Source organism: Vigna radiata, chromosome 5 (genome assembly GCF_000741045.1).
Source record: "Vigna radiata var. radiata cultivar VC1973A chromosome 5, Vradiata_ver6, whole genome shotgun sequence".
Classification (NCBI taxonomy): Eukaryota; Viridiplantae; Streptophyta; class Magnoliopsida; order Fabales; family Fabaceae; genus Vigna; species Vigna radiata.
In genome coordinates, this window is record NC_028355.1 from 33,239,253 (window position 1) to 33,265,126 (window position 25,874).

Below are 25,874 nucleotides of genomic sequence, written 5' to 3' on the forward strand. Positions count from 1 at the left end.
TTACTAAAAATGGAACTGTAACAGTTCAGACAAATTGAACAAACAGACAAAAATTGAACTAAACAGTTTAGACAAAAATTGTCTTTTGTTTTATTAAACTAAACTGAACTATACTAAATTGTACAAAATTACAGTATGAACTGAATTGAACTATTAACTGAATTATAAACTACACTAATTGAATTATTAATTGAAATGTAAACTACACTAACTGAACTGTAAACTATACTAACTAAATTGAACTATTAACTGAATTATAAATTATACTAACTGAATTATTAGCTAAATTGTAAACTATATTAATTTTAACTAAATTACAATATAAACTGAATTGACTATACTAATTTTAAACTGAATTGTACTAATTTTTAAACTAAATAGTATAACATGTTCTTTTTAATTGAAAATTATTTTAATATTTATTTTATTTTATTCATAAATGTCTAATAAATTGATTTTTATTATTTAATATTATTATTTTCTATTTTATTTATATTTCTTNGATTTTGGTTTTAGTCCCTCTTTCAAACTATAATACAATTTAGTCCTTCAATTTTAGAAAACTCTGGTTTTAGTCCTTTTTACCAAATTTTTTTAACTTTATTTGCTGTTTCAAACGCGTTTCTCAGTTAACATTGAAGCAAAAATATGTCAAACAGTATAAACAATCCAAATGCTATAATGTAACATGCTTGAAACAGCAAATAAAGTTTAAAAAATTTGATAAAAATGACTAAAACCAGAATTTTCTAAAGTTGAAGGACTAAATTGTACTATAGTTTGAAAGAGGGACTAAAACCAAAATCGCCCAAAAGTATAGGGACTAAAAACATATTTAACCCTAAAAAATAACATCATACACTAACATAAAATATATATATATATATATATATATATATATATATATAACTTAAAAAATATAAAAATATAAATTATATTTTTTATTTTTATTGATAAAAAATATAAATTTTGTGATAAACAAATTGTCTTAAAAAATTATTATTACTTTTATGTGAATAATTTTTTTATTAATATTTTATTATTAAATAAAGTTTTAGTTGAACCAGTTGAACTGGAATTAGAGAAGATGTAAGAGTAGATACAATTCTCACACTTAACTGTAACTATTATAACTTCAGTTTTTAAAAACTGAACTATAAAATAATATACTAAAAATAAATCAGTTATTTTTAATATAATATAATACAGTTAAGTATAGTACAAATCAATTATTTTTGCAGAGTGCTAATAACTTTATATCTTTATAGAAATAGTAATCAATAATATATTGATGACTGGAATTTGCTTTGAGAAAGTATCTTAATAAAAAGTATGCTAACTAAAGTCATGGAGGGACATGAATCTAACTACTAAATCTTTGTCCAGAGAATCTTTAATATAATGTCTATAAATTTCAATATATTTTGTCTTATTATATTATATTGGATTTATAAAGAATGCTCATGATTATTGATATATTATCATTATAGAATTGTACAGAAATCTCAATTTTTATTAAGATAACAATACTTTGAAAATTATTTTTATGATATTTTAACATGTCATTATGTTTTTGGTTTCAAAATTAATTCACAAAAATTTGAAATACGTTAGACATATTTTTTATAATATATCTTAATGGGACAAATAATTTTGTACAAAAGAATAGATTTTAAAACAAAACCCTAAACATCAAGATGAGTTAAATCAAAAGGAAAAATATATTCTTATCGCTACTGGAATAAAATGCATGGTGGTACATCTAAAAGAAATTATTGAATAGACTTAAAGGTTAGTCAAATCAGAATAATTATTAATAGTTTTATCACAATTTTAGAAAGAAATGGAGAAAACGAGTCGCGGAAAGATTGTACTTTTAATAAATAGAGAACTAATTATTTAAGTTTTCATTTATAAATATATCCATTTTTATTTTAATTTTTTTCAAACCTATAAATATATCCGAGTAATATTTCTATCACTCTGTTTTAATGGATTAAAATTTGATAATTATGCTAAATTTAATTTTATACATTATGAATATATATATATATAATACTAATTTAATTACCGTCCAAATGGTGATGATTTAACTTAGAATAAATGTAATTATTTTTAATGTTAATTCTTATTATAAATTGATCGATCAATTTATGGACAAATTCATAAAAGGTTTAAACTATTTAGTTGCTCCTATTTTTGGGAGGTTTTTCCATTTTGATCCCGTCTTATTCGAATCCCCAATTGAGTCCCTATAAGTGCTAATTTCAATCAATTAAGCCCCTGCCGTTAAATTTAGTTAACGGAGTCAACTTTTTTGGACAGCTGGAAGGATGACCTGTTAATTTCTATAAACTTGGCCTATTTAGAGTTGAAACGTGGCATGAATTGAGTCTCATAAGTGCTAATTTCAATCAATTTCAACTCTAATTCATGCTACATTTCAACTCTAAATAGGCCACGTTTACAGAAATTAACAAGTCATCCTTCCAACTGTGCAAAAAAGTGAATCCCGTTAACTAAATTTAACGGCAGAGACTTAATTGATTGAAATTAACACTTATAGGGACTCAATTGGAGATTCTAATAAGACGGGGATCAAAATGGGAAAACCTCCCGAAAATAGGAACAACTAAATGGTTTAAACCTTCATAAAACTATAGACTTGTTAACCTTCGGTTCGTGGCGAATCGAACTATCATGATTTATTTATATATATATATATATATATATATATATATATATATATATATATTATTTTTTCATATGTAATTTAGTTAATTAATTTGAGTGATTTGAAATCGTGTACTTGAACAACAAATGGACATTTAAAATTAGTTTATCCTTAAAATATTTTAAAAAATAGTAGGAAAATGTGTCTTTAAATTAAAAAAATAATAATGAAAAAAAAAAGACAATTTTAAAATGAAGTAATAGTGTGGACCACTTTAGTGATGTGCGTGGCCAAATAAAAGAAGACAAATGCACAGTCAGCATTTGGTCACCATTTTTGACCAACCATTCTTCTTTCTTCTCCAAATTCGTGGCTCCAGCTAAGAACCCTACCAACAAAACCCTACTCCCTTTCTTTACTATTTTTCATTTTTCTCTAAAACAATTTCTTTTTTATACTACAATAATACCCTACCTTTTTTTTAAATTAATTTCTTTTTTATTTATAAAATTCTTACTAATCGAATCATTCTCACAAAACTTAACTATATAAAGTAAATTGTAGGAATTATTTCATTATTTCAAACATTAAATTAATAGTTTCATGCATATTTAAGAACCAAATTAGTCAAATTTTTTTCTCATATAAAAAGTTTTCAAAATCATTGAGTCAGAAACTATAATCTCTTCACGTTATTGTGAATGCTCTAACAATATTTTTTTTTTCTCGAATGTAGATATCACTTTAAATTAGAAAATTGAATAAGATTTAAATTGACATTATAAATTAATAGAAAAATATATTTTGACCTCCTAACATATTTAAAGAATACAGCACATGTATACTAAATGTTGGTGTCACTTTCTTGAACTTCAACTTCCTTCATGAGTTTCTTGTCTTATTCTTTTTCGTTTTTGTCGAAGCTTCCTTGGTTTCTTTAAACTTTGTCGAAGAAGAAAAGATTTAAAGACAATGACTTTAGTCAAACTTCGATTGTAAATTATTTGGTCAATGGAGAACACGCAAGCTTGAGGTGGATACATGCATGTATTATAATTACCAACATCTTATTAACCACCTATTTTCATGCTCTCATTAACAAATTAATATTACAAAACTTTTTAGTTTTATATTACACATACAAAGTGATAACAATTGAAGATTCATTTTTGTGTTAAAATGCAATAAATAGTCACACATACATTAAGAATAGAGTTTAACAAAAGTTTAAATATACTTTTTTTCCTTTAATTCTTCAAAAAGTTTTTTAAAAATAAAATCCTGATGGAGTTTCGCTTCTAGATGGAAAATATTTTGGATTTAGTGATTAACTTAATAACAATACAAACTTTAATATATTTGTTATAGTTATTAAAAATCATGTGTATATTAACAAAATTTAAACAAAACCAAACATTAGTGACAAAAAGAATATTAAATCGATTCTGAAACCGATCTAATATATGTACATGTAATATGTCTTAAATATATTATATTGGTTTATAGAATTGATCTAATATATTTAATTATTAGATTGACTTCGAAGAATTCAATCTTATAGATTTAGCTAAAAACATCAAACAACATTTTTTAAGAGGATTATTAGATCGATTAATGTCATAATTGTTCTAATTTTTGTATCCATTTAAAAAGTCAATATATATTAGATAAGTTATGATCTTAATTGATCTAATATGTTATTTATTAGATCGGTTAATGTCATAACTAATTTAATATGTGTTGTTTTTTTTAAAAATGTTTACGAATGTAGTAAACTCAAACATGTTGCATTCAAAATATAACACAATATAATCCCAAATCGATAGAATTGGATAGCAATTCAAATTTGATATGGATTTTACTAAAATTTGTCCTAAAAATAATAAAGACAATACTAATACTAAATAAACAACAAAAAGAAAAATACATAATAAGTTAATTTTTACACTGCAAGAAGTATTCGACCCATTTGGTCTTAATTTCTTTCTTGAATCGTCTAAAATCACAATAGTATAACATTGACAAAAAATTATTATAAGAATGTTTAAGACCAGTACGAACTATGATCCATATCTAACACATAACATAGTATCCACACTCAAAATTTCCTTACTGTTCATTACGCTAATATATGAACTTTATGTAATTAATATATGATAAAGTAATACGTTATTATAAAATAAACTTAATGGAAACTAACAACTTAGGAACAATCACTTGGAAGTTATGTGAAAATGAAGTAGATTTATCTCCCAACATATTGTAGAGATTCATAGCACTAAAAAGATAGAACATATTTGATGACATAAATAAAACATTATTTTTGTAGCTGTATTGTATTTTTCATGGGTACAAGCATGTTATGTTATGGTGCAATGACAGTATTGTCCATTGAATAAATGATCTAATATACTTTCTTTTATTTACAAAATTATATTTGTATTCTGCATTAGATTGATTTTGTTATAACCTATTTAATGTGTAGTTATAATATGTCAATTTATACTAGTATAAATTTATTATAATAAATATATAAAATTTTTATCATAATAATAATAGTTACTATTGAATTTATATTATCAATTCTAGGGTAATTTTGTTTAGTACAAATCAAATATATTTTCTTTTACCTCTCTTTTGAACTAATAAATGCAAAATTCGTTTATTTAAATTAGATATCATTAATTATACTGAAAACAATATTTTACAGTTTATTTCAGATTGCCAAATTCAAATACGTTAGTATAAAAATGTCTAAGCTAATTAAAATATATTTCCGTCATGGTTTCTAAAATAACTATTATTATTATAAAAATTGTAACTATCAATTGTATTATAACTTTTTTAGTGTACAGTAATAACGACAATATTTAAAGTTGTTTGAAGTTAAGAATTTGTGCACATCTTCTCTTACTCTTCCCATCTTATGGTTTGATTGAATTGAATGGTCGGAGGTAAAGGTAAGGGAATAGAAAAGGAAAAGAAATAATAATAAATATTTATAATATTAATACAATATCATATTTTATTTTACTGAATTTTTTTTTTATATGTGTGTGAAAACTTTAACACGTGTTTTTATTGCATGTTTTACTTGAATCTTGATGGAAAACATTCTATTTAATTTTAATGCAATTTTATTTGATACGTTACTAAATATTTTAAAATAATAATTATTTCCTTATATGTAGGTTTTCAAAAATAATCTTATATTTATATTTTAAAAAACTAAATAATTTAAATGATGGAGTATTCACACGGGTTTAAAATATGGTTACAAAGACACAAATAAATTATTAAAATGTTTTTCAAAGACGATATTAGACAACATTTACAAAGACAGACAATGAGTACGAAAACTACATTCTTAATAATAAAATATAATTCATTTTTTTTTAAAAGTGTATTGTATAAAAAATATCAAGATACCTCTCATTGAACATATAATAGTTTGAGAGGGTTGTAATTTAAGTGAAAATAACTAAGAAATCTTTAGGTTTTGCTTCTAATTATAGATCTAGAGAATATCACACGAGGTTGATTTTTTGGATTAAAAAAAAAGATGACAATGGAGAGATATTTTCAGATGAAGATAAACGATTCTATAGCAACGTAATCGATTAAGTGTCGATTCTCAAGTTTGAGAATCGATTCACACCATCAAAACCAATTATGTGGAAAATAGATTCTCAATGATATTTTATTTTTAAGTTTTGTAAAACTATTTTCGTTATTAAATTGTATTGATTTCAACCAATTTAATATTAACATTTGTAACATTAAATTGTTAATTTCATTGACCAACTTGTGAATAACATAATTATTTAACTTTTTACAATTCATTGAACAAATTAGACTTTTCATTTTTATGAATTAACTCGTCATTTATTACTTTTAAGAAAAAGTTAATAAATTTTAATAAAATGAAAGTGACATTACTTCTATTTGTAGAATTTCAGTGTAAAAGAATTTATAACGAGTCTTCTCTTCACTATATATATATAAATATTATAATAATTTGATTTCCCAAGAAATAAAGTATAATTTAGTTTAGGTTTTTGGGTTAACACAAAAGTAGCATAAGCATGAGGTGGGAAATATATGCTAACGAACGAATTAAAATAATATATGGTACTACCACGTGATAGAAGAAGTCTAATAATAATTATTACATATTTAATTATAAACACGTTGTGGGACATCACTAATTAAATAATTAGTATTTTAAAGCTCTTATTAGTTTCACGTAATTCATGTTAAGATGTGTAGTTATAACCACTATGAAATTCGAATTTTATTTTGGCATCATTTTTGTCATATTGTAATGATAAACTGTAGTTAATAAAATATGTACTCATACTTTGTATTCAAATTATGGTTGTTCTGATACAAAAGGAAAAATATATTTAAAAAAAAAACTTATTATATATATATATATATATATATATATATATATATATATATATATATATACTTATTAAATGTTAGATGTGACACTTAAAAAAATTTTAAAAAAAAATTATTTAAATGTAAACACTTATTTAATCCAGTAGTATGATGTAATGTGAAGTGATGTTAATTATATTAATTCGTTATTATATATTTAATGGTGAAAACGTTTTGTGTGACTTCAGTAATTTAATATTTCAAGATCCTGATTAATCTAACTGTCACCCAATGTGTTACAATATATTATAAACCATTATTAAATCAGAGTTTGATTTTTCCTATAAAATAGTTCCTGAAATTATAACTCTAACTAATTAGCCTCTAAATTATAAAATATCAATAATTAATTACTTTAATATCTGATATTTCCTTAGAAATGTAAGAAATTAGAAAGATCTGATGTGGAGAATACCACATCTCTTCTTACAATCTTTTCACAGAATGCCACATGCTAACACAAAACCTAATAATATTAAACTATGTATAAAAAAAAAATGATGCACCATTCGTTGTAATTTGACTTAACATGTCTTTATTCACTAATTAACCAAAAAAGTCAAAAGTTAAGTATGAAAACATGGTCTAATCTGAGATCAATAGAGCCATGTGCTTCAATTTAGGTGACAGAACATTGAGCCTGGCCAATATCTTCTATACAAGTGGTTGTGGTATATACATTAAGCACAACAACAAATTGACATATATTTTTATTTCAAAAATTAAAATTATTTATCCTTAATTTTTTTTTTAAATTATCAGTTATTATTTATTCGGTACACTTAATAATTCTTTATAACTTAAAAATTAAAGTAAAAATTAATTAAAATATATTACGAGTCTTATATCAATTAAAGATAAAGTTAATTTAAAATATATGAAAAAATTCAAATATTATCCTATGAACTAATTTTGTAAAATTGAATTAGACTTAAAATTCATTTATTAATATAATATTAGAATTATAAATTATAATATATAATGAGTTATAACCTATATTAAGGATATTTGTGTTTAAGTTTAAAAGTTTGCTTCTTACTAAAATATACCATTTTTTTTTATTTTCTGATATATATTTTAAAAATAAAAAATATAACAATAATTTTTAGAAGAAATTATGCTTTAAAAATATGATAATTCACGTACTATCTCAACTAATTGAAATCAAAATATTATTTAAATTTGTAAAACCATTGAATTGATATATATGGATGAAAATCTCAAGATATCCTATATATGTGTTGTATCGTATTGATAGGTTCATGTCAAAAACTATAAATATAGGTAAAAGATAGGCGGGTGATCATATTTACTGTATATTTAATATCATTACATTGAACTCCCGTATGAATACATCTCCGGACAATGAAGTGAAAACAAAAACTAAAAGAATAATTATCCGACAGATATCATAGAACAAATCGTGCAAGTGTTTGAAGTGACCCGATTTCATACTTAAAACATACGTGATGATTATAAGTCAACTAAAACTTAAAGTTATTGAGTACCTTAAAAAAATATGACTAAAATAAAGCTAAATTGGTTTATTAAATTGAAAAGTTGGTAAATTAAATGCTTCAAATAAATTTTAAAAATTCGTTTGGAAATAGAAGGATTAAAAAAAGGAAAATTTGGTCAAAATAATAATAAAAAAAAACAGTTTGTATAAGTTGATGAAAATGCTTAATACAACAGTTTTTTTACTTAAAAAAGTAAAAGTTAACCCTAAACATTTTCATTCTAAATATAACTTGCTATTATTAACACATGTTAATGTTTATTATTGAAACTTCAATAATTGCAACAATATAGATTAATTTACCCATTTGCTTCATGTAGTTGGATACTTTTTTTTTAATGTTTAGTTATCTATTTTATTCTTTGTACATCATATTTTCAATATTTTTTTATAGTTTCTATGAATCAAGATAATAGAAATTAAAATAAATTAAAAATTGGATGTATAGAGACAAATAATTGAAATTATATATGCAAAAGCTAAAAATTGAAAACACATTAATATCTCTACTAATAATATGGCATGTTAAAATTAGATTAAAATAATTTAATCTAATATTATAAACACAACAATATTTCTATAAGTAGTGAGATGGTATATTAATAGTAGATTACGATAATTTATTTTTAGAAACTAAAATTACAAAATTGAGAAAACTATGAGATTAAAAAGTAAGGATAAACCTTTAAATACAGTATAGAAATATGTACTTTTTCGAAGAGTACAACATCTCATTAATGGAGTAATAATAGCTCAAAAAGGACACTAGAAAAGACAAAGAAAACCATGGGCAACGTAGGTTACTCAGAAATACAAGGATTACTTCAATGGTATTCCCATGGTCTACTCAAAATCTCCAAAACAATAGCTCAAGCTACATTTTATATATTATATTATAATATATATTTAATTTAATTTTATATTTAATTAACGTGATAATATCTCTAATAAATAGATTGATCATTCTAATAAAATATTAAAGTTAAATTAGTTTTTTATTTATTTTGGAAAAATATAATAGAGAGATGTGAACATTTAGTCACGAGTTACTTTCCATTCACCTTCTTCGTTGAAATACTTTTTTATTTTTTTAAGTTTATTTTATTTCGACCAGAAGAGCGTGGTTGAAACGCGTGTCCCCATTGGCCCGGCATTCCCAGAGCCAACGCCAAAACCACGTGTGATCACGCGCCTCGCCGAGGGCGTAAACGAAAGCTCAGAAAATGTAAAATATTTTAATGGCGAGTGGTTTCCTTATTCAACGACCGCGCCTCTGCGGTTCTGTAACGCACGTTAGGTGAGGACCAACGCGCTTAAATACTCCCTCCGGTTCGCTCCTTTCCTCATTGTAACAAACAGGCATTCTCTTTTCTGTTCTCAGCGTTTTCTTCTCTTTTCGTGAAACTGCAACACTCTCTCTTTTTCTCCATTCTCAGGGAGAAAGTACGGTACCTATCTTCTCCCTCACGTGTACATTCTCCCTCTCTGTGTTTTCGTTATAATTGGGGAATTACTGCAAAAGGAAACTTCTCATGAAATTTCACATTGGAAACTTTCTTTTTTCTGCTTTTAACTGTTGATTTGTTTCTTTTCGATAAAATTCGCAACCACTTTCATGTAATGCTGTAACATTCATTAACTCTTCGCTCTTTTTTTTTTTTTTTTTTTCTGTTTCAACACTGTTTAATCTGCAGCTTGCATTTTGATCTGAATCTCCCTCTTCATTGTTACCTCTGAACTCGTTTTTCGGATATCGTCTGTCGAATAAACTATTTTGTCCTCTTTTGGTTTGGGTGCTGCCATCGGGATTGTGAATTGTCTGAATTTGACAGGAAAAAGTCTTTTTTTTTTTTTTTTTTTTTCTGTCGCCAAGTTTTGTTGATTGAATCAAAGACTAATTTCAACATTTTGGGGCACCAAAACAGACATGAATTTCCTGTTACGTTTACGTTTATACTATTCACAGCGTGTCTATGCATTAACGTTTGAAGAATTATGGCGTGTTTGACTTAACTTGGATGGTCCTCAAATCTTTGGGTCTAATATGATAATTTCTAGAGGGCATATTTCGTGGGATTGGTATGGAGACGAATAGAATTTTCCATCCACCTGGTAGTGATTTGGAGTGTATAATTACTTTTTTGGAGTAAGATAAATGTATGTAGTTTTGGAACCTTTCATCTAACCAGTTGTGATTTGGAGCTCTATACCTTTCTTTTTTAACACTTAGAGTAATGGACATCAAATTATGGATCGTCTTTTTCTGGTTGAACAGTTAAGGAGTTGAGTTCGAGCTATGATCTTTAGTCCTAATATAATTGCTTTTGGAGGGAAGACTTAACCAACTCTAAAAGGTTCGTTAAGTGGAACAAAACAATGTCTTGTTTTTGACAACTTTAATATTCATTTGTGCTTTTGAAATGAAATAAACGTGTATTCCTCTACAAGTGTTCTTTGAATCTAGACACTTTTTCGCCTAACATGTCCTCTTCTATATTTTGGGATAAAAAAGTAGAGAACTTATTCACCAAATAGCGTGGTGCTCTTGGTCGCACGCATGGTAAAAGCCCGACGGAGCTGAGGAGTTCATATTAAATTTTTGGATTCCGGAGAAGTGTGTTCTTTACCGTGAACCATTAGGTGTATCTTACTTTTCTAGTCAAGTTGAGAATCTGAACTTTGACCATTTGATTATAATTATTATTTAATGGGGATTGCGTAAATATGTTGACATTCAATGGTTCGGTAACAGTTTTTGACTAGTGAATCTTTCTCTTTCTTTCGTGATGCTTTGGGCTTTGATAGTTACTATTTGATGTATTATTGAACTTTTTCAACTGGTTTTATTTATTTATTTGCGAGAACGTTTCTTTTTTCTTTTATGAGTGCATCATTGTTTTATTCAGAGAGGTCGTTGCATGAATGATTGACTGATTCAGTTGTTGTCCACAAATGTATTCTGGTTTGTCTGCCTTGTAACTGTTTAAACTTTAATTAAGCTGCTGCGTTGTTGTCGTTTGTTTTCACGCTCGCCTTTTACGGGGTTTTTGTCTGATAATTGCTTCTTCTTCTTGGGATCGTGTTTTTGCTCTAATAATTGCTTCTTGCGCCTGTAGTAATGTATTTTCCAATAGTAGATTTGGTGTCAGTAAGGGTATTTTGGTAAAATTAGCAATCTAAGTCATTAAAATCTCTAACTTAATTTTATAAAACTTAAGTTTGTAAAATAGGTTTTGCGTCCTATTTTGTATAATAGCCTATTTTAGTTATAATTATAAACGAAGTGAGATTTTTAACCTATTTCATATTAGGATCTCCTCAGATACTGTTTGAGAAAGACATTTTGAATTTAACCTAATTTTACAAAATCACATTGTAAGTTAAAGATTATTGCCATTTATGTTCTTTAGTTTTGTTATATCACTTGTGGATATGAGATCTGGGTAAAAAGATAAACAAAAGAAAGGATAAAAGAAGTCAAATTGTGAAGTTGGCATCAACCCGTGATGAATTTATCACTCTTGAACTGTTCTTTTAGTGTTTTCATTGAAAAGACACGTCCACGTTGGTATGTAAGTTTTTGTGCAATGATGGTTATTGGAGTCTGTAACAGGACCACCATGGTGAGTGAGAGTGACGGTACCAAATTCTAACCAAGAAGATAAGAGAAATTCTATTTCTACAATTATTTCTGTCTTCCTTTTTGTTTGTTTATTTGTCTTTGGTAGTTTATAGGTCATGTTTTCAAGTTTTCAATTAATCGGTGACTTGATATTCAATGAATTCAAGCTAATCAATTGCATGATCATTGTCTATAGGAACTCATCAGTCGATCAATTGCTAACTCAAAAGCATTGACAAGAAAAGAGTTGATTGAAGTGGTAGAAGTCTTATAGACATTGGTTCATTTTGTTCTGAATACTCCTCAAAAGGTCTTACATTGTTGCTGCTCTGTGAAAATTGTGCATAGACCTGGATCCAATGGAGCTGAAGCCAAATCTTACTCCAGTCCTTACTGATGCCGCACCCTTGACAAGGTCAAGGCTGGGTGTGTCTTCTGGTTTGTCACCTTACTCTTCTCCAAAAGGGGCAACCTTTCCCCATCACGGTCCCTTTCTGTCTATTCCAAGGAAGAAGACAGGAATTCTTGATGATTTTCGTTCTAGCGGTTGGCTTGATGCCATGAAATCTTCTTCTCCTACTCGCAATAAAGTATCCAAGGATCTCAATCATGGAATTGGATCACATGATGCTGCTTATAGTACCTGGCTGGTATAGCATGCTTTCCTCTGTAGTTTTTTTTTTTTCAATAGTTGTGGAATGTTTTGTTTATGCAATTTCATTTGGTCCCTTTTTCTTTTCAATTCCACAGCTAAAGTTTCCATCAGCACTTGCATCCTTTGATCAAATTACTAACTGTGCAAAAGGGAAGAGAATAGCATTATTTCTTGATTATGATGGGACTCTTTCACCCATTGTGGACAATCCTGACTGTGCGTTTATGTCAGACAATGTATGTGATGTTCTTTGTTGATTTGTTGTCCACGTTTCAGTTAGATTTTTTCTTCTGATGCTATTACTTTGCTGGTCTGACCCTTAAACTTCTTCAGATGCGTGCTGCTGTTAAAAAAGTCGCGGAATATTTTCCAACTGCAATAATCAGTGGAAGAAGGCGTGACAAGGTAGTTGGAGAATTTTATGAAACGAATTTTTTTTCTTTAACTTTTACTTACATCTGCATATTATAAAAAGTTTCCTTGTCGATCATTAGTTTTAACTTTTGACTTTAACATTTATGTTATACCCTGTTGGCTCAGGTATATGAATTTGTTGGATTAAGTGACCTCTATTATGCTGGTAGTCATGGGATGGACATTATGGGTCCTCCCAGACAATCTACTTCTGATGATCACCCTGATTCTGATAAGCAGGTAATTGTTTCAAAGTTTCTACCTGATGTGTTTGTGAATATGTATCTTACTTCACACTATCTGTCAAGAAGTACCTTTTAATGTAGCTCGATTTGAATTTTATTCTTTTAAAATTACAGGGTTTCGGTGAACTTAATTTATTCCAACCTGCTGCTGAATTCCTGCCCATGATTAATGAGGCATGTATATTTGAAAAATACAATCCAATTAAACTCTTTTCTATCTTTTTTCTGTAATTGAAAGTCGTATGCTGATCAACTAAGGTTTCATGTGTGCACAGGTACTTGGGTTGCTCAAGGAGTGTACAAAAGACATTGAAGGAGCAACAGTTGAGAACAATAAATTTTGTGCATCTGTACATTACCGGAATGTAGATGAGGAGGTATTAACTTCATTTCTGATGCCTTTTTGTTTAGCATAAGAATGGGGCATCTTTCTACCTAGGATGATTTCCTCTTTTTACCAACTTATATTGTGCTTGTTCGAATGAAATTAATTTTAAAATGAGATCATCTATGTATCGATGATTCTGTTCTAAAAATAAGTTACTAATAAAGCTTACTTAATTTTTTCATCCAACTCAAACTATTTCAAGTTTTGCTTAAACTCAAAGACTTCTCTTCTCAACCCGTAATCAATTCTTCCACGTGGATCGTGGAACTAAGCAAGTGAACATTTCCTTAAAATTATGTTTCATGACATTTCAACATGATTTTGCACAATTTCATATGAAATCTAACACGCACTCCATACTTTATAATGATTGTAAACATTTATTTCCTCTTCATTTGTTTCATTTGGTGTACAGAATTGGCATGTTGTGGGACAACGTGTATATGATGTTTTGAAGGGGTATCCTCGTTTGCGTTTAACTCATGGGCGGATGGTACTGTTTCGTGACCCAACTTTTTCACTCATTTTTCAAGAGATATAACTTTTAAAAAAGTACTTCTTAATAATCTATGTTTAGTTACTAATTTTCAGGTTTTAGAGGTTCGGCCAGTGATTGACTGGGATAAGGGAAAAGCTGTCACATTTTTACTTGAGTCACTTGGTGAGTTCATTGTTTTTATCTAATGGCTACTTTCTTTGAAGATCAGAATTTTGTTATGCAAGTAAATGATACATGACTTATTTTTAGGACTCGGCAATCGCGATGACGTGCTAACTATATATGTTGGAGATGATAGAACAGATGAAGATGCCTTTAAGGTAATAGTAATAAATCGCTTATTATGCTTGTTTCTCAATTTCTCTTTTTGTAGATTCCCTTAATACTGATATCAAAATGACTCTTACAGGTTTTGAGAGAAGCTAATAAAGGTTGTGGCATCTTAGTGTCCTCTTCCCCAAAAGAAAGCAACGCAGTTTACTCTCTTCGTGATCCCTCAGAGGTAATTCTCTTCATTCTAATTTACTTCGTACGTTTCCTTTTCTTTCGTTGGACTGCATCTGAATCTGATGATGAACTCCTTCAGCAACTGACAAAGAGTGTGTGTGTGTGTTGATGTCATTTTCCTTTCTTTTATTCATAAAACTTGAATATGCTAAAACAATTGAGTGGTATCTGGATTATTGTCAATAGTATGTTCGGACAGCATCGGTTATACTGCACAAAACTATGGTGATGCCAATGAAATTGAAACTAGAACTAACTAACTTTGTTTTTCTATACCGATGTAGCTTTTCTGATGTCATAATCCAACCAATGTTGTATCTTCAGGTCATGGAATTTCTGACATCACTTGCTGTATGGAAATCAAGCATTCAAGCTCGCTGAAAAGCCTTACAAAGTGTATAGAGGAGAACATACTCCGCTATGCTATATATATATATTAGAGACGGTCTTTTTGTTTCGATTTTGGGTTTGTTAGAAGACTTTCAAAGAGGTCTGCTAGAACATATTTGAGCTCAGAAGACCTCTGACCACAGCAACAACATTGTCAACCAAGTTGTTTTGTTCAAGGAAAATGTGTAGTAGCTGTAAATCCCTGGCTGAGAAATATAATATATATATTTTGGAAGATCAAGGAGAATCTGCTGAGAGGGCTTGCTTTTTTGTTCCCCCTTAAAAAGTTTTTATTGTATTTATTTCATATTCTTTCTTCAAATTTGGTTATGGTCCCTGACCATTCATTGGGGATTCAATATGAAATTGTTCTGTTCTTTTTCTGTTGTTGAGAGGATTATCATAAGTTAATTTTTTTAACATGTAGATTGGATATCATCATTTGTATTACATATTTATATATCAGTTTGGTTACCACTATATAATTAATTGATAGTTCCACTTCCTTACTCTTTGTTCTCTCCTTAAATTATTCCACAAATTGTCCCTTTAATTGTGATAAGCTTATTTGCAGATTAACTTCAATTTATTGCTTTAAGAATATACTACTAGAGTAAACCAAATACATAATTAAAATAAAATTCAAATCTACTTAAGGTCATTCATAATATTACAAAGATAAGTGTTAAGTTTGGACTCAAAAGGTGATTTCTTATACATCTTGTTTAATATTGGCAATAATGTCATAAACATGCTCTCTTCACTTGAAATATTTGTCTATAGGACTCATTATATAATTAGAATTAACAATCTTAGATAAATAATACTAAGAAGAATAATTATAAAATACATAAATGAACCATGTTTCATTTTTTCAACTCATTATTGCATCCAAGTCATTCCACTAAGTTAATTCTTTTGAGTAAATCCAATTAATTAAATTTACATTTACTCTCGAGTTCATATTTGGTGAGCGCAATCTTATTATATAGGTGGATTTATATAATTAGGCGGCTCTCTAAATGAAAATAGTATATCCATATATAGATGATTACTTTAGGGATATTGAAATTACGATTAAACTTCATATACATGAAAATGATAATGTTAAAATAATTTTTTGAAGTCACAATAATATATTAAAATTGAATCATTGTCACTAATATAACAAATATAAACACACAATTTAGTATATCTATAAGTATCAAAGAAATCATATATGTTTAAAGAATTGTTCTTTGTTTCTTTTAAATTCTTAAACTCATCGTAGTTGAATCATATATATTTCTTTTTTTTTATGTTTCTCATTACAAAAATTATTATGTTTGATATGAACTTCATTTTAGATAAATTCTTTTAATTTAATCTCTTTGATTCATTAAATATTCTATATTTTAAGATATTTTTCTTGCATTTAAATAAGAAGTTTCTCACTTGTAATTAGAAGAATCTTAAAAGTTCATCTAATTTAACAATTGAATCATTAGTACCACATTTCAAAATAGGTAAAAAAGTTGAACTTATGATGTTTTCATCTTCACCTAACCTCCTTTTTATCACTTTTAAAAAATAATTTATAACTTTATTCTTCATTATCGGTATATCTATTATTATTTTTTATTTTAGTTAAAACTTAAGAGACTAAATTACATTTTTTTATTGTTAATATTTAAAAATATTTGAGATATAGAGTTAATTCTACATAGTTTAAGCAATCTCGTTTCTCTATAATTACTCTTTCTCACTTAAATGATATTATACTATTTGTGTGAGATGCTTCTTTAACAACAAAATTAAATATGTCTAATTTCACAAAAAATGAATTTTTTTTTATCAACACTTCAAAAAATTTAATTTTACACTTCATCCCATTAATTTTCTATATTTTTACTTTTCCTTTCAAATCAAATTAATTTTATAAATTTGTTAAAAGAACCTTAGTATGAAATCAAATTGACCTGTAAAAATATAATAATCAATATGAATACAACAAGACAAAAACAATTAGAGAAGAATTTAAATTACAACAACAAAATAAAGAAGTATTCTACTTATAGATTTTCAAATGTCCTCCACAAATTCTTCAATATCTCTTGACAATGAAAGGATGTACAAATTAAAGTCTTAATTGTCTTTAATTCAAGAAAATCACCATATCTCATACATTTTGAAAATAAAATATAATATATATATATATATATATATATATATATATATATATATTCAATTTATTTTTATTGTTGTCCTCTTTTCCAATCTATTGGAACCACCATTCTTATATCCAACTTCCGCGTGACCCATTTTCTCTTCATCTACCATTTTCACTCTGCAAAATCCCATTTTTTCTTCATCTACCATTTTCACTCTGAAAAGCTTCAAACTTCTCCAATGGAGGCCAATCTTGATCATGCTCCACCACACACCCCTTTGCTTAATCACCCACACAAAAATGGCGATAAACCATCAAAGGGTATCTTTTTGATGCTTTATTCCATTGTTTTTCTTCTGTCATTGCTTGCATTGACCATGATCAAGAGCCAAAACCACTTAGAAAAACTGGAGAAAAGCAGCCCTTTTGATTCTAACATCTCCCCCAGAGGATTGGCTCAAGGTGTTTCTCCCAAATCCAATCCAACCCTTTTCCAGAAAGTTTCATACAATTGGACCAACGCCATGTTTTCTTGGCAAAGAACAGCTTTTCATTTTCAGCCACAAAAAAACTGGATGAATGGTCGGTCTGTATATTTTCTTCCTTCATTTTCATTCCAATTCTGTTGTTTTTTTTTCTTTGCTTCTTTTAATGTTACTGTTACTGTTACATAACCACTGCTGTTCATGTTTCCTGCTCATCATGTTTGCTTCAATGGGCTCCAGATCCTGACGGTATGATTTTATTTCTCAAATTTATTTTCTGTTCATTTTTCTTTTATAATATATATTTTATCACATTTATTTTTATTATAATTTTATAGTGTAAGCTAAAATAAATCATTATTAAGTAACACTTAAACATACTGTGTGAGTTATTAAAAAAAAAGTTTGGAAAATATTATTACCATAGGTAAATAATATAAGTAAAACTATATAAATTGATAGATAACTGTCCCCATTGGTCCATAACTATAAATTCTTATCCACATTCTGACCTCAAAATTTTCTTCACCTACTACTATTTAATGCTTCTTATTTTTTTTTAAATTAATTTTTCTAATTATTCCTATTTACAAACAAATAAAACCTAGAAAATATAACAAATTGTATGCTATTAAGAATGTAAATTGGAACTTTATAAGTTTTTAGAGTATAAAAGGAAAAAGGAAATGATTTTGTGGAAAAATAAAATTTGTTTGCATGATATTTCTACGTTAAAATAATGTCTTTAAGAAAGAGATAGGTGAAATTTAGATAAGTCAGGTAAAAAATAACGTATGTATAAACTAAAAAACATATTTTAAAACTAATATAATTTTTTAATAAATTAACCTTTGTTTAAACTAATTTTGATTTTATAGAGAAATTTTTTCTTAAAATATTTATGAGAATTTTATCTAAGCTATTCTTATTCTTTGTAGATATCTTATATGAAGAAATATTTATTGAATAATGAAAAAATAATATATATATATATATATATATATATATATATATATGAGTTTAAAAACAATTTTAGTACTTCTATCGATATCAAACAAACCAAAAATGCAAACACATATTCTCATAGCATAGAAAACTTAAAAACAAAGTAATTATCTTCTCTTATATCAAATAGTTCTAGAAATCCTACAATCGTTTTAAAATTATTGGAAACTAAATTTATTCTTACAAATAATAGAAAAATAATACACCATTATAACTAGCAATAAACATAGAATCTACTAGAAGATTCCAATCAAAATGTGATCATAGATAGTTTGCATATGAAGAAAGACAAAATAGACTAAAGGAAAAAGTAGAAAATTAAATTACTCTGCCCGAAAAACTGATTTGATGAAAATAGAAAATCTTCAAACAAAATAAATAAATAGGTTAGAAAGTTAAAAGAGAATATAGAGTTCTAGAAAAAAAAATTTAAATAGATGATATGATTGAACTTATTTATAATAAAATTATTTATATTAAAAATTTTAATATTAAAATAATCAAGTTTCATAATTTCTAAATTAATATAATTTCTAAATACAAATTTATGAATCTTTACATTAAATAATTAATATTTATGAAAAAATATTGTTATTTATTTTATTTTTATATAAAAGTGACAATAAAATTTAACATGAACCATATTAACACCAAAAAATATAAAAATTGAATATTTCATTAGATTCGTACATTCTTCAAATATTTCTTTTCGAAACAATTTATAATAATGTTATTGGGAATTTTTTTACCAACCAAACTCATTCTTGTTATTTATGAGAATCATAAATCTTAATCTTCGTAATTTTTATAATCATTAAGAATCACGATTTTCAGATATGAAAAAATCTATCTTGAATGAAACATGTTTAAGTGATCATTGATTGAAAATTATATAATATAACTTAATTAAAAAAATAAACTTAAATACTTTAGGATAATTGGTTTATACTTATAGCACAATAGTATGTATGTTTCACTAAAATAGTAGCCAATTTCTTAGTGGTAAAAAAAGTAGTTTCTAAGTTCATGTTCAACAACTAAAGTAACAGATTGTAAGTAATTAGTTAAAATGTAAAGAACAATATTATGAAAAACATATCTTAAATATTTCAATTACATTAAGTGAATAAAATTTAATTCCTCTAAGTTAAATAATGAAAAATATTTACATAATGTGAATAAAGAATATATTTCTATAATTAACTAAAACTAATTATTAGGATTTTATTACATATATTTATTTATTTATTTTAGCATAGTTAAAGTTATTAACTTTTAATATAATTTTTTTTATCTGTTGAAGTAATAAAGAATGTAAGAAATATGTTCATAATCAAACTGATATAATTTTAAATTTAATCTTTTTATCTCTAATTTTAAATAGTAATTATAATGAAAATGTTAAAAAAAGTTAGTGCCATATAAGTAAATATCTTAAACTGATAGCATGGAAGATGTTGTAACATATGAGCAATATATGTTTCCAATTATTAGGGTTTGAAATTTTGAGATTTTATCCTGTGATTGCAGGTCCATTGTTTCACATGGGATGGTACCATCTGTTCTACCAATATAATCCAGATTCAGCTGTGTGGGGGAACATCACATGGGGCCATGCAGTATCAAGGGACATGATTCATTGGCTCTATCTACCCATTGCCATGCTTCCTAACAAGTGGTACGATATCAACGGTGTATGGACTGGATCTGCCACGGTTCTGCCAGATGGCAAAATCTTAATGCTTTACACGGGTGACACCAATAAGTATGTGCAAGTGCAAAACCTTGCATACCCTGCCAATCTATCTGATCCACTTCTTCTCGATTGGGTCAAGTACACGGGTAACCCGATCTTAGTGCCCCCGCCCGGGATCGGATCCAAGGACTTCCGAGACCCGACCACGGGTTGGATCGGGCCGGATGAAAAATGGAGGGTCGCAATTGGGTCAAAGAAAGGAAAAACGGGCCTTTCGTTAGTTTACACAACCATTGATTTCATCAACTTTGAGCAAAATGATCACTACTTGCATGCAGTTCCGGGTACGGGTATGTGGGAATGTTTAGACTTTTACCCGGTTTCGATAAACGGGTCTAAGGGTTTGGATACTTCAGTTAATGGGCCATATGTTAAGCACGTCTTAAAAGCTAGTTTGGATGACGCAAGGGTAGATAGTTATGCACTAGGAACTTATTTTGTTGAAAACGACACATGGGTACCCGATAACCCGCTTAAGGATGTGGGTATCGGGTTGCTTTTGGACTATGGGAGATACTATGCTTCAAAGACTTTCTATGACAAAGAAAACGAGAGGAGAATTCTATGGGGTTGGGTCAATGAAACTGATATAGAAAGTGATGACTTAAGAAAGGGTTGGGCTTCTCTTCAGGTATCAATTTTGCCTTTTTATGTTTAATTCTATTTTTTGCTTCTTCAACTGTAATTGTGATTTTAGTTTAGCGACATTTCTGTTAAATTTTCCCAATTTGAAATTGAGTAAGAGGATGTAATGTAACTAGTTTGATGGTCAAGTTAGAAATGCACATGGAAGGTGTTTGATGAAATGCTGTTATTTTTCATGGTTGAGTTTATAACTTTATGTGAATATAAAGCTTAAGTACATCTTTTCTGTTTTATTAGACAATTCCAAGAACAGTGTTGTTTGATAACAAGACTGGGAGTAATTTGCTTCTGTGGCCAGTGGAGGAAGTAGAAAGCTTGAGACTAAGTAGTGATGAATTTGAAGGAGTGGTGGTTAAGCCTGGCTCTGTTGTGCCACTAAACATAAGCCTAGCGACACAGGTTTGTGTGTAGAATTATGGAAGTTTACTCAGTTGTTTTTGTTGCACTGTCACTCACGGTAATTTTACTGATCAACAACTATTTATCCCAGTTGGACATATTTGCTGAATTTGAGATTGAATGGTTGAACTCCGAAAGTATTGGTGAGAGCAACATAGGTTGTGGAAGGGGTGGTGCAGCCGACAGAAGTGCTTTTGGACCATTTGGGCTTCTAGCAATAGCAGATGACTCACTTTCGGAACAAACCCCAATTTATTTTCGCCTTTCTAATACTACCACTTTCTTCTGTGTTGATGAAACAAGGTAGGAAATTGCACTTGGTAATACAGATTTTCTCTTTTTAAAGAAGAAACATGGTAATGAGTTATTGGGTGTGATGTAGATCATCAAAGGCTTCTGATGTCGCAAAGCCAATTTATGGCAGCCAAGTTCCAATCCTTAGTGATGAAAAATTATCAATGAGGGTATTGGTAAGTGTGAATTGCACTTCTAGTTCACTTGGTGTGTGGTTGTACATTACCTATTTTAATTTTCATCGTTGGTTTTCTCTCTAGATTTTGCTTCCATATAGGGAATGCATGTTCATATGTAGTTTAATAAAAATTATGTTTATTTTGTTTTAGTTAAGTAAACAGTTTTTTTGTAACAATTAACTTTCCAATTTGATCAGGTTGACCATTCAATTATTGAGAGCTTTGCTCAAGGAGGGAGAACTGTGATCACAAGTAGAATTTACCCAACTGAAGCAATATATGGAGCTGCAAGATTATTTGTATTCAACAATGCAACTGACATAAACATTAAGATCTCCTTAAAGATCTGGCAATTGAACTCTGCTTTCATACGACCCTTTCCCTTTGATCAAAATCAGTGAAGACTGTTTATTTATATCATTCTCATTATGATTATGATGATGATGATTTATGTATTGTTATTGACACATGTAGATCAACAATTGCTCATCAAGTTAATGAATTTTGATTGAACTATCGATCACTTTGTTCACAACCTATGAAGGCTCAGAATCTGAATCAAATAGCAATTTGTGCACAACAACAACTCCTCACAAACCCTAATCCCCAATTGCTGAATCCTTTACTATCACGTCTCACAAATTCTAAAAATGCATTCTTTCATCTCTACAACCAAATGCTCTCACACCCTTTCTCGCACAATCACTACACCTTCACCCACGCCCTCAAGGCCTGCTCCTCCCACCACGCCCACTCCAAGGCGCTCGAAATCCACGCGCGGCTCATCAAATCCGGTCACTACGTCGATATCTTCATCCAGAACTCGCTCCTCTACTCCTACCTCGCCCGCAACGACGTCGTCGCCGCCTCAAACCTCTTCCGGTCGATTCCCTCCCCCGACGTCGTTTCATGGACCTCACTGATATCGGGCCTCGCCAAATCGGGCTTCGAGGCCCAAGCCCTTCAACATTTTTCCGAAATGAACTCGGAGCCCAGAATTGTCGAACCCAATGCAGCCACCCTCGTCGGCGCGTTGTGCGCGTGTTCTTCTCTTAAGACTCTGAGGCTCGGCAAGTCAGTTCACGCTTACGGCGTGAGGATGATTGCCAATGTGAATGTTGTTTTTGACAACGCGGTGTTGGACTTGTACGCAAAGAGTGGGTCGTTGAAATATGCCAAGAACCTGTTTGATAAAATGTCTGTGAGGGACGTAATTACTTGGACCACTCTGTTGATGGGTTACGCGCGTGGTGGTTACTGCGAGGAGGCTTTTGGTGTGTTTAACCGAATGGTGCAGAGTGCAGAAGCTGAACCAAACGAGGCAACTGTAGTAACTGTTTTATCAGCGTGTGCCTCTATTGGAGCATTGAGTTTGGGGCAGTGGGTGCATTCGTATATTGACTCACGACAAGACCTTGTGGTTGATGGAAACATTGGGAATGCTTTGCTCAACATGTATGTGAAGTGTGGAGACATGCAAGTGGGGCTTAGGGTTTTTGACATGATTGAGCACAAGGATATAATCTCGTGGGGCACTGTTATCTCTGGGCTTGCCATGAACGGTTATGGGAAAAGAACGTTAGAGCTATTTTGCCGCATGTTGGTTGAAGGGGTTGAGCCTGATGATGTTACTTTTATTGGGGTGTTATCTGCATGTAGCCATGCGGGGTTGGTGAGTGAAGGGGTTATGTTTTTCAAAGCAATGAAAGATTTTTATGGAATTGTGCCACAGATGAGGCATTATGGTTGTGTTGTGGATATGTATGGACGTGCTGGCTTGTTTGATGAAGCTGAGGCTTTCCTTAGAAGCATGCCTGTTGAAGCTGAATGGCCTATTTGGGGAGCTCTTCTACGAGCTTGCAAAATCCATGGTAATGAAAAGATGTCTGAATGGATAAAGGGACATCTAAGGGGGAAAAGGGTTGGTGTTGGTACTCTTGCTTTGCTGTCTAACATGTATGCCAGTTCTCAACGATGGGATGATGCTAATAAGATTCGGAAGACTATAAGAGGCACTGGAGTGAAGAAAGTTGCGGGATGTAGCTGGCTAGAGCTTGAGCTGTACAATAACAGATCGGATTCAAATTATAGAGCTCAGTAATGTATTCATAAGCATGGCACAAAGTTTGAGAGATGTCGCAGGAGGAGTATGAAATTTAAGCCTGAAGGACATTAGCTGTTGCTTTGATAGGCAAAAATCTAATGCTTATACCTTCATTGTGTATCAACCAGCAATGATAGTGCTAGAGATTTTAAGCTATGCAGCTCTAAAATTTGGCATACTACCATGGAGGTGCAGAAACAAAACAAGAGGTGCAGAAAGTAATTTCTAACCAAAGCTTTATTAACGGGCTTCTACTTTGGGCCAACCATATTTCAACTTACTTACGTACGACTCTCCTACCTTACTTTTGCACCCTGTACATGTAGAACAAATATTAAAACATCATTTGTCCATTGTTTAAATAAATAAATCTCATTCTTCATGAATACTTACCTAACATTAAATCAATTAAATTTCATTTGATTTACTTTTATTGAAACATAGTTTTTAAGAAGTAAGATTGGTGTATTTTTTTTTTTATGGATAAAATCCATTATTGGAGAGTAACTTTTTACTAGAAAGAATTTCAACAAACCAAGATTTATGATGATAACATGGTAGCCTATTAACACCACTCTTTGTTTTCATTGATTAATGATTTTGATTGAGATGTTATTGCTCCATGATAGTGAAACCCATTTCGTTAATGCCTATGATTTGAATAAGAAATATATTTATTAAAGACATTTAATAATCATTTAAACAATATAATAAAATTATCAAGATTTTAATAATAAATTATTATTAGACCATCGCCAAACACATCTTAATCTTAATTTCTAAATAATATAAAACTGTTAAATATACTAAAACAATAATAATAATAACTTTAAGTAATGGCAAATTATAAAATATACCAAAATAATAATAACTGTAATAAGGATTTCCTGAATGTTGTAAAGAGAAGTGCCACGATCTGACACATATTTAATGTAACTAAAAGGATGTTGTGGAATATTATACGTTTAAACTACTTTTTGGTCTCTAAGTTATAAGCTCACTTTAGTCCTTGTTTTTAAAAATATAAATTTTTGGTTCCTAAGTTATAAAAAATGTATCAAATGAGTCATTTTTTAACTTGAAATACTGTTTTTGATTGTTTTTTAACAACTGTTACATCTTTAGATTGCTTTGATTTGTTTTTTAATAATAACAACACTTTATATTGCTCTTTGTACTTTGACCATGAACATCAAAAAAGAACTCATTTGATACATTTTTTATAACTTAGGAATTAAAGATTTATATTTTTAAAAGCGGAACTAAACTTAACATCCACTCATAACTCAGCAACAAAAAGATATTTAAACAAATATTATAATATGGTCAATTGTATCTTTCTAGAAACAACTACATTCTTCAAATGAAAAATATAAAATTCAAATTGGATTAAATTTTAGTTTTTTTTTCATTAATGCCGAGACATAAACAGCCTTTCAGTTTTTCGAGACAAAAGAACACGTTTATTCATGTACGAGATTGTAAACATTGTCTGAATC

At 28.9% G+C, this 25,874-nt stretch overlaps 3 protein-coding genes across 11 annotated transcripts; all 3 read left to right on the forward strand.

Moving 5' to 3' along the window:
• The first annotated feature begins 9,964 nt into the window (after window positions 1–9,964).
• Window positions 9,965–15,856, forward strand: LOC106759685 (trehalose-phosphate phosphatase A). Of its 9 annotated transcripts, none has more exons than XM_022781537.1 (13): window positions 9,965–10,087; window positions 12,458–12,520; window positions 12,610–12,911; window positions 13,012–13,152; window positions 13,250–13,321; window positions 13,457–13,570; window positions 13,690–13,749; window positions 13,851–13,952; window positions 14,379–14,456; window positions 14,555–14,624; window positions 14,712–14,782; window positions 14,872–14,964; window positions 15,294–15,856. In XM_022781537.1, the coding sequence occupies exons 3-13, from the start codon at window positions 12,621–12,623 to the stop codon at window positions 15,348–15,350; spliced, it is 1,149 nt and encodes a 382-aa protein (XP_022637258.1). In that variant the 5' UTR covers window positions 9,965–10,087; window positions 12,458–12,520; window positions 12,610–12,620; the 3' UTR covers window positions 15,351–15,856. The 9 variants fall into 9 exon arrangements, with proteins under 9 accessions (XP_022637258.1, XP_022637260.1, XP_022637254.1 ...); XM_022781539.1 differs by having other exon boundaries at window positions 9,965–10,082; XM_022781533.1 differs by adding an exon at window positions 10,915–10,993 and having other exon boundaries at window positions 9,966–10,087; window positions 12,458–12,911.
• Window positions 15,857–17,602: 1,746 nt separating this feature from the next.
• Window positions 17,603–22,787, forward strand: LOC106762541 (beta-fructofuranosidase, soluble isoenzyme I). Its single transcript, XM_014646510.2, has 7 exons — window positions 17,603–18,090; window positions 18,234–18,242; window positions 20,529–21,385; window positions 21,637–21,798; window positions 21,890–22,101; window positions 22,181–22,268; window positions 22,469–22,787. The coding sequence occupies exons 1-7, from the start codon at window positions 17,748–17,750 to the stop codon at window positions 22,670–22,672; spliced, it is 1,875 nt and encodes a 624-aa protein (XP_014501996.1). The 5' UTR covers window positions 17,603–17,747; the 3' UTR covers window positions 22,673–22,787.
• Window positions 22,779–24,763, forward strand: LOC106762542 (pentatricopeptide repeat-containing protein At2g29760, chloroplastic-like). The gene has a single exon (XM_014646512.2). It carries the CDS (start codon window positions 22,810–22,812, stop codon window positions 24,370–24,372), a length of 1,563 nt encoding a protein of 520 aa, XP_014501998.1. The 5' UTR covers window positions 22,779–22,809; the 3' UTR covers window positions 24,373–24,763.
• The last annotated feature ends 1,111 nt before the right edge of the window (window positions 24,764–25,874 follow it).

Coding starts and splice junctions, on each gene's coding strand:
- LOC106759685 (XM_022781537.1), top strand. CDS start 12,621: ATGGAGCTGAAGCCAAATCTTACTCCAGTCCTTACTGATGCCGCACCC. Junction 14,625..14,711: donor ATTTTTACTTGAGTCACTTG/GTGAGTTCATTG, acceptor ACTTATTTTTAG/GACTCGGCAATCGCGATGAC. Junction 14,783..14,871: donor CAGATGAAGATGCCTTTAAG/GTAATAGTAATA, acceptor TGACTCTTACAG/GTTTTGAGAGAAGCTAATAA.
- LOC106762541 (XM_014646510.2), top strand. CDS start 17,748: ATGGAGGCCAATCTTGATCATGCTCCACCACACACCCCTTTGCTTAAT. Junction 22,102..22,180: donor TTCTGTGTTGATGAAACAAG/GTAGGAAATTGC, acceptor GGTGTGATGTAG/ATCATCAAAGGCTTCTGATG. Junction 22,269..22,468: donor AATTATCAATGAGGGTATTG/GTAAGTGTGAAT, acceptor CAATTTGATCAG/GTTGACCATTCAATTATTGA.
- LOC106762542 (XM_014646512.2), top strand. CDS start 22,810: ATGAAGGCTCAGAATCTGAATCAAATAGCAATTTGTGCACAACAACAA.